Source organism: Protobothrops mucrosquamatus, unplaced genomic scaffold (genome assembly GCF_001527695.2).
Source record: "Protobothrops mucrosquamatus isolate PMUCROS unplaced genomic scaffold, P.Mucros_1.0 scaffold598, whole genome shotgun sequence".
NCBI lineage: Eukaryota > Metazoa > Chordata > Lepidosauria > Squamata > Viperidae > Protobothrops > Protobothrops mucrosquamatus.
This window is the reverse complement of record NW_015386897.1, coordinates 229,943-239,262: the sequence shown is the minus strand read 5'-3', so window position 1 is coordinate 239,262 and position 9,320 is coordinate 229,943. Positions and strand designations below refer to the sequence as shown.

Genomic DNA, 9,320 nt, shown 5'->3' with positions numbered 1-9,320 from the left:
ACTCGGGAACTCAACTCCTACCCCGGGCAGCTCACCTATCCCCTTATGCCCAGGGGAAAGGTATCAAGCCGTTTGACAGCTGATGCTAGCTGTCAAACCGGCTTTTACGCGAAACAGGCGGGAGGCAGCAAACAGCTGCGACCGACGAAGACGCCTGCCACCGGAAGCTCCTCAGAGAATCAATATTCTTACCCAGTTGCTCACGCTGTTTACAGTCACGCTTAGTTTAGTGCTTTTTGGCTTCGGCTGCATATAGCTTGGGTTAGACTCACGAATGATGCTAGCCTTTCTTCTGTCGGTTTTTGGAGAACTTTCCCCAGACGTCCGGATCAATCACCGTCTCCCCAGGATCAGCAGGGCTTCCCTCCTTCCTTGCCACCTCTCCGGGGTGGCGTTGGGCCCATTTAGGGTCCCCAAACAGAGAGAAATCAGCCATAGGACGCAGATCTTTGCAATCCCTCAGCTGTGGCGCTAGCTGCACAGAATCGGAAGCCCATAAATCTTATTATTTTAAACAATCCAATAATTATAATAATTTAAAGTAAACCAGTTTATAATAATTGCAAGCTGCAGCTACAGAATTTGTATACCATAGAAGAAATTAAATGATAAATTTAGATTGACTTTTAGTATGCAGATCAAGACTGGAAATTTTCTGCACTCAGATGCTAAAAATAATTAAATTGCTAGAAAATTCAATTTGTTTATTTTGGTCACATTGAAGCTCTAACATAAATATTTATTATTTTTATACTGTTTACGGTGTATTAGAGGATTTATAGATGAGATCTTTCTGTAGTGTATGCATTACTTTCTCTCAAAATGTATAATTTCATAATTTTCTCTGATTCATTACAGCAAGCTTGTGGCTTTGAGTATACATCCAAACTTCAAAGGATGTTCCAAGATATAGGTGTAAGCAAAGACCTGAATGAGCAGTTCAAAAAACACCTATCCAATTCAGAGCCATTGGACTGTAAGCAAAATTAAAATGTATTTGTTTTCAAACCTATAAATTAATATACATTTTTATAGATTGGTAAAAGTGAATAGTATGTTAATGAAGGAAGTCTTCTTTTTCTATTCCTTATTAATCAGTGCAATGTTGGACATAAATTATATAAATGGATTTAGGATTCTATCTATCAGTAAGGTAACTCTCCAAAAACAAAATAAGGGACCAAAGTGGGCATGGCAAAGGAAAATTTGTTAAAAAAATGGGTCAATAAAAGAAGGGTTTCAGGAGACAATTTATACTGCAAGCAGTGAAAAGGGTCAAAAAGTACAGCAAATTTTTGTTCTATAAGACAAGACTATGTATAACTTTAGGTGATTTGCCCTGAACTACAAGAGATTCCAACTTCAATTTTTAGAAACTGTCTTATGAGTAATTATACTGCTGAGAAAAAAGAAGATTGGAGTGAGAGGAGTGATTAGAATCCAAGAATGGACTTTTATGTGCAAGACTGTTCTGATATTCATGATAATTTTTTTAACTTGGAAGTCTATTAATTTTTAAATGGTTTTACACCTGGCCTCCAGTTAGGAAATCTCAGATCCCTAGCAAATACCAACAAAAAGGGTAATAAAGTCAGGCTCAGTTCCTAGAACTGTATAGATAGACATATTCAATTTTCTTGGCAATTGTCCTGAACTACTTAACTTAGTTTATATGAACTATAAATGTGGCCGAGAGTTATCATGTGGCTGAATTAAACACGGATAAGATCTTGCAAAGCTAGAACATATTTAATTAAATCAAATACAGGATGCATTGGACATGGAATTGTGCAGTTAATATTTTTATTAGTTGAAATGATTGGATGATATTTGTAATTTACTTCAATTACTCTTGTGTTTGAAATAATTTCTATGCAGTTTTCTCCAATATCTTTTATGAATCTCTGAAAACAATAGACTCTCCTTTTCTCTTTTATTTTTATATAACATTTTCAGCATAGCATATAAATCTGTTTTGTTGGTCAGTGATTGAAATAAAATTAGTGACTGTTCATGTTTTTATACTAGTGGACTTCAGCATACAAGTACTAAGCTCCGGATCTTGGCCCTTTCAAATGTCTTGTGCATTTGCTCTTCCATCAGAGGTGAGACCATCTTACTTTCTAAGTGTATATTTTAAGATATAGGGAGATTGTAATATTCTGGAAGGCTGATGGCAAAGTAGAATCTGATTGAGGCATTAAATCTAGCAATGTCTTTTAAGTCTTATTTAATTTTTAATTTGTGACATACACATACTAATTTCACATACTTAGTACTTAGTACAGTGAGCTCTATTTAGTCCCATCTCATCACGTTAATAGTCTGTAAATTCTGGATGGATTTATTTGAAGGATGGATTTATTGATTTTGTCAATAGATGTCAGCATAACATATTTTATTCTTTTTTTGAGAGAGAGAGGATCCTGATTGTCCAACTAGGACTCACCCATCTTTTTCTGCTTGTACCCGTTGTCATTCACAAATCTATCTTTCACAGCAAAAAAGTGATGCTGAGTACTTTTTTTCTGTTACTCTTTATTTGATGTTGAGTCAGAGAGATAGTTTGGACATTCTCCAGGTGTACTTTCCACTCCATCTAAGCTGATTGTGTGGTTTCAAGCATAGTCCTACAAAGCAATATATCCAGTCTTAGAAGCTATAGAATCAACACCTCCTAATACAATATGCCTGTACACATGATTGAGCAATATGCTAAAGATCTCCCTCCCAGAATAGATCAGCAGGTTATCGGTCCCAAAGTAAGCCTTCTTTGCAGTTGTCCTAACCTTATGGAGTAGTTTGTCTCCCTTTCTATTAAGTTTCTGGAAAGTGGTCAAGATGATGGTCTTCTGCTAAGCTTTAGGAAATAAGGAACAAGGTGAGGTGCAGCTTTTGTCTGATGGTTTTAGTTGCTGATTGTAGATCTTATTTATGGAACTTGTTCATATTGGATTTTAAATCCAATAAATACTATAGCTGCCATGATAATCATGGAGTTACTACACAATTAATGCCTTCATTCAGTATTGTTAGGCTTTTTGAGGATGAAACGCCCATTTTCATGTTAAATTTGATGTTTTTCATATACTTCACTGATGACAGTCTGTTTTATGTCATCTATGTCAAATAGTATTATGCAACACTGGACTCCGCTAGACTCACTAATGGATTTTATGATTGTCAGTGAATGAAGAAAAGAAACCATCAAAGTGCTGTTTTTTGTTTAGGAATTAATTCTACAATCTATTGTAGACAGCATGCTTTCTCCTCAAAAGATACGTACTCAGCTTGAGTGTTCTCATAGCCAGTTCATGTTGAGGTAGATTAACTGGCACCAATTTTTTTTGACAAACTTGGCTGAATAACATCAACAATAATTGGCTCCAATTATTGACTCCGTTTTTGTATTATGCTTAAGACTGAAAATGTAAATATGATATGGTTTGGTTTGATTTGAAATGCAGCTGGAGCGCAGTTATCAGAGATTTACTGCTTTCTATGCAAGTCGTCACAGTGGAAGAAAATTAACATGGTTGTATCAGCTATCGAAAGGTGAACTAGTTACCAATTGCTTCAAAAACCGATATACACTACAGGTAAAGTACATTGTAGTTTGGTTAATAAGCTATTCAAGTAGAATGTTAATAAAAAAAATTTCTGGCACTATATCTTGAATTTGGAAATTTTGCTAATATTTCTATCTTTTAGTAATCCTTTAGAAAAATGCAGGAGGGGAAGGCATAATGCATGGAACAAATGTTATGGCTCACATGTAGATACATTTCTATGCTACATACAGTATTAAAGTTCTAAAACTCCCCTCATCCCCCTCTATGTATGTTATTTGCCTTCTTAATATATGTTTAAATAAGCACACAAAATATGCTGCTAATATATACTAATATTTATTTATTTATGTATTTATTTATTTATAATATATTAATAATGTAATCATAAATATATATTTTCAGTTGTAAATAAGCCACTTATAGATAAAATTCCTTGAATAGTGTGCATGTACAGTATATTCAGAAAGTATTCAGACCCCCTTCACTTTTGTCAATTTTGTTATGCTGCAACCTGATTCTACAATTGTTGAAATTTATTTTTTTCTTGTTAATCTACACTCACTACCCCATAATGACAATGTGAAAACAAAATTTTAGAAATGTCTGTAAATTTATTAAAGAAAAAACTGAAATACCACATTGGCATAAGTATTCAGACTTTTTGCAACAACATTTGGAATTTAGCTCAGATGCCTCCCATTTCTCTTGATCATTGCTGACATGTTTCTACACCTTGATTGGAGTCGACCTGTCATAAATTGATTAGACATGATTTGGAAAGGCACACACCTCTCTATAGAAGGCCTCTCAGATGAAAATTCATACTGTAGCAGAGCAAAAGCCATGAAGCCTGCATACCTCATAGACAGGATTATTGTGAGGCACAGATCTGGGCAAGGCTACAATAAAATTTCTGCTGCACTGAAGGTTCCTAAGAGCACATGGTCTCCATAAGTCTCAAATGGAGGAAGATTGGCAGAACCAGGACTCTTCCAAGAGCTAGTCGCCTGGTCAAACTGAGCAATCAGGTGAGAAGGGCCTTACTAAGAGAGGTGACCAAGAACCTGATGGTCACTCTGACTGAGTCCCAGAGACCCTGTGTGGAGATGGGACAGAGTTCCAGGAGGACAACCATCACTGCAGCCCTCCACTGATCTGGGCTTTATGGCAGAGTGACTAGACAGAAGACTCTCCTCAGTGCAAAACACATGAAAGTCTGCTTGGAGTTTGCAAAAAAGCACCTGAAGGACTCTCAGACTGTGAAGAACAAGATTCTCTGGTCTGATGAAACCAAGATTGAACTTGGCCTCAATTCTAAACGTTATGTCTGGAAGAAACCAAACACCGCTCATCACCTGTCCAATATCATCCCAACAGTGAAGCATGGTTGTGGCAGCATCATGATGTGGAGGTGTTTTTCAGCAGCCCGGACTAGGAGACTGGTCAGAGTTGAGGGAAAGCTGAATAGAGCAAATTACAGGGATATCTTCAATGAAAACCTGTTCTAAATGCTCAGAACCTCAGACTGGGCGGAAGGTTTACCTTCCAACATGACAATGATCCTAAGAACATAGGCAAGACAAAAGAGAAGTGGCTTAGGGATAATAACTCTGTGAATGTTCTAGAGTGGTCCAGCCAGAGCCCTGACTTGAACCCTATTGAACATCTCTGGAGGGACCTGAAAATGTCTGTCCACTAACGTTCATCATCCAACCTGACTGAGCTTGAGAGTATTTGCAAGGAAGAATGGCAGAAAATCCCCCAATCCAGGCATGCAAAGCTTGTTGCATCATACCCAAAAAGACTCGAGGCTGTGATTGCTGCCAAAGGTGCTTCAACCAAGTACTGAGTCTGAATGCCAAGGTGTTATTTCAGTTTTTTCTTTTTAATAAATTTACAGACATTTCTAAAATTCTATTTTCACTTTGTCATTATGGGGTACTAAGTGTAGATTAATACAAAAAATGAATTTCAACAGCTGTAGAATCAGGCTGCAACATAACAAAATTAACAAAGGGTTTGAATACTTTCTGAATGCACTGTGTGTATTTAGCACTCAAATATCTCAGTCTCTTCATTTTTGCTTTTTTTCTTGGTTATGTAATCTGAACATTCACTAGACATGCAGGATTTGTCTATTGAAAATCTGATTAATAGATATTTTTCAGTTTATGTGAAATAGCAAACAATACAGAAAGAATTTTTTGGTCTGAAAGATAAGGTTTTATATTGTTCTATTTGCTTTAATAAATTTCTTCACATGAATTTGGAAATTCATTCAAATAAAAGTTATTTCTCGCTTTTTTAAGGCATCTACATTTCAGATGGCAATCCTGCTGCAGTATAACACAGAAGATGCCTACACAGTCCAGCAGTTGACAGACAGTACTCAAATAAAAATGGTAAAGCTTCATATCATGTTATTATAGTTTTAATTATTGAGGAGTCTTTATTGTCCCACTTACTACATCCATTTATTTCTTCTTTAAGTCTAGAATTGTAATGAGCACAAATATTTTCAATTTTTTCAATTCTTTTTTAAACTACTTTATTAAATTAAAAAAATACAAAAGAAAAGGGATGAAATAGAATCAAAAGGGGGAAAAGTTAAAAAGTGAAGAAAAAAGAGGCAGAGTAATAAAAAAATATAATAGAGACTTCCAATTTTCCTCAATACCGATAGGAAAACTAATATCAAATAATTTCTCTAAGTTAAATATAACATAACTGATATTAACTCTAACTGTACAATATTTCTCTTAAACAAATTTATTTTTTTTCTTGTAAAGTTTTTATTAATTTTTTTTCATACAATTCAATAGTATTTATTCAACAAACGTGTTGTCTGAGTTTATCATTCACTAATACAAATTTAATTCCTAATTCTTTATTCTTTTCTCCAGCCATTGATAAAATAATTCACAAGTTTGAAAGTAATCTGTTTCTTCTTTTTCTTTCAACCTCATAGTAAGTCTGTCCATTTCCACACATTCTAGTATTTTTTTAATTATTTCTTCCTCTGGTAGTCATTTTTCCAATATTGTGCAAATATGATTCTTGCCGCTGTTATCATATGTAAAACCAAGTATATACTTTGTTTATCAATATTTTTTCTGGCATTATACCTAGTAAAAAAAGTTCAGGTGTAAAATCTACATACTTTCCCAACATCTTCTCTAGCCAAGTATATATTCTATCCAGTACCTTTTTGCTTTAACACATGTCCACCATACATGATAATAAATACCTGACTTATGTTTACATTTCCAGCATCTATCTGACATATTTTTAAACATTTTTGCTAACCTTGCTGGTGGCAAGTGCCATCTATAAAACATTTTATATAGGTTTTCTTTATAAGAAACTTGTCAATTTATAATTACTTTCCCACAAATTTTGCCATTTTTCTAAATCTACATTATATCCAAAATTCTTTGCCCATGTTATCATTGTATCTTTAACATGTTCATTTTCCATTTTCAAATTCAATAAAAAGTTAAAGATTTTTTTAATTAGTTTCTCATCAGAGGTTAATAATGTCTGATCAAACAAGGTCTGCTCTTTATAAAATCAGTACAGTTTAACATCTTTATCATTTGTAAGTATGCCCACCATGATAGATTCATACCCTGATTTTCCATCTCTTGTTTAGATTTTAGATTCCCTTCAGAATTTAGAATATCTCTATGTCCATATTTTCTCAAAATTAACTAAATTTGGATGTACAAATGCTTTCATTGTTGAAAGCCATCCTGGAATTTTCAAGTATATTTTACATTTTATTTTTTTCCATGTTAGTTGTAATGCATTTCTTATATAGTGGTTTTGAAAATACTTATGAATTTTGTTTTTCCCATACCATAAGAAAGCATGCCAAACAAGTTGACATGTCCCTCCAAATATAATAACCTTTTATTTCTAAGAGTTATCCATTATTTTACTCATGTTAGTATAGATGCTTGATAATATAAAACCCACTCTGGCAAACCAGAACCTCCATTTTCCTTAGCTTCTTGTAACATTTTCAATTTAATTCTAGCTTTCTTTCCTTGCCAAATAAATTGCAAAATTAGTGAATTTAAATCTTCAAAAAAAAAATTCTCTAATTTTATAGGTATCGTTTGAAATAGAAACAATATTTTTGGTAATATATTCATTTTCACCGTAACAATTCTTCTAACATCGACAGTTGCAAGTTTTTCCATTTTTCCAGATCCAGTCTTATTTGGTTCAGTAATTTTATATAGTTATCTTCTTTTATTATTGAACATCTTGCTGTTAAATATATTTCTAAGTATTTAACCTTTTTGACTATTTGTAGTTCTATTTTTTCTGACATTTGTTTTTTTGTTTATCTGTAAGATTTTTAACTATCACTTTAGTTTTTTCTCTGTTTATTTTCAGTCCTGCTATCTCTCCATACTCTTCTATCTTTTCCAATAATTTAGGAATCATCTCTAAAGGTTCTTCTAAGATAAATACCAAGTCATCTGCAAATGCTTGCAGTTTATAAGTTTCACCTTTTATTTCTAGTCCTTTAATTTCTGTATCTTGCCTAATATTTCTATTTAGAACTTCCAAGGTTAGGATAAATAACAATGGAGATAGTGGCCATCCTTGTCTTGTACCTTTTCATATCTCAAAGGTCTCTATATAGTCTCCGTTTACAATCAATTTTGCTATTTGTTTGCATATATCGTTTCAATCATATTTATAAAGTTTTGTCCAAAGTCCATTGTTTTTAGTTGTTGAGTCATAAATTGCCAGGAAACATTATCAAACACCTTTTGAGCATCTAAGAATACTAGTGCCAGTTGTTTCCCAGGATGTATTTCATAATATTCCAATATGTCCATTATAACTCTTAAGTTATTTTTAATTTGTCTTTTTGGTAGAAATCCATTTTGATCTGGATGTATAAATTCAGTTAAAAATCTTTTCAGTCTCCCCACTATTATTGAAGTAAAAATTTTATAATCCACATTTAGTAATGATATTGGTTTGTAATTTTTTACAACGGCATACTTAATGTATCTTGTAGGCATTTATACAACTCTGCCAATAGCCCATCTGGTCCCGGTGTTTTTTCATTTTTTTTGTCTTATAGCTTCTGTCAATTCCACCATTGTTATTTTTTTATTTAACATAGTTTTAAAGTTTTCTGAAAATTTTGGTAAGTTATTTTTTTCCATATATTGAACCGTTTTCTCCCATGAAATTTCTTCTATATCATACATTTTTTCATAGTATTTTTTAATCATCTTTTTTATTTCTTTATTTTTAAATTGTAAACAGCCTTTTCATCTACTAGATTATTTATCAGTTTTTTCTCCTGTTTTTTAAGTTTATAGGCTACTCATTTTTGTGTTATTTGCATTTTCAAAAAAAATGTTGTTTTGCTCTTTTAATTTGCTAAGCCAATTTTTCTGATTCCATTAAATTTAATTTATGTTTTATTGTTTCCATTTGTTTTTTCAGTATTTTCTTTTGTGAATTTATTTGTAATTCTAATTCTAATTTTTAAATTCTTCCCTTAGCAGTGTGTGTTGTTGTCTTTTTTCTTTGTTTTTTTCGCCATATATGTTATAGCTACACCTCTAAAGTATGCTTTGGCTATATCCCATACATTTTGTAATGTTGTATCTTCTTTTTTATTTTCTTTAAAAAAGAACTCTTGTTGCTAGTTCTATAAATTCTTTTTCTTTTAATATGGATTTGTTCAAGGTCCATCTTAGTTTTTTTTTTGTA

The 9,320-nt window shown here is 32.9% G+C and overlaps 1 protein-coding gene across 2 annotated transcripts in view; it reads left to right on the top strand.

Moving 5' to 3' along the window:
- The window catches only part of LOC107288848 (cullin-1), a 96,380-nt gene that overhangs the window by 76,178 nt on the left and 10,882 nt on the right, over positions 1–9,320 (top strand). For both annotated transcript variants that reach the window (XM_015817505.1, XM_015817504.1), the window contains 4 exons: positions 859–976; positions 2,029–2,105; positions 3,468–3,599; positions 5,882–5,974. In XM_015817505.1, the coding sequence (XP_015672991.1) occupies positions 859–976; positions 2,029–2,105; positions 3,468–3,599; positions 5,882–5,974 (420 nt within the window). The remainder of the gene's footprint in view (positions 1–858; positions 977–2,028; positions 2,106–3,467; positions 3,600–5,881; positions 5,975–9,320) is intronic.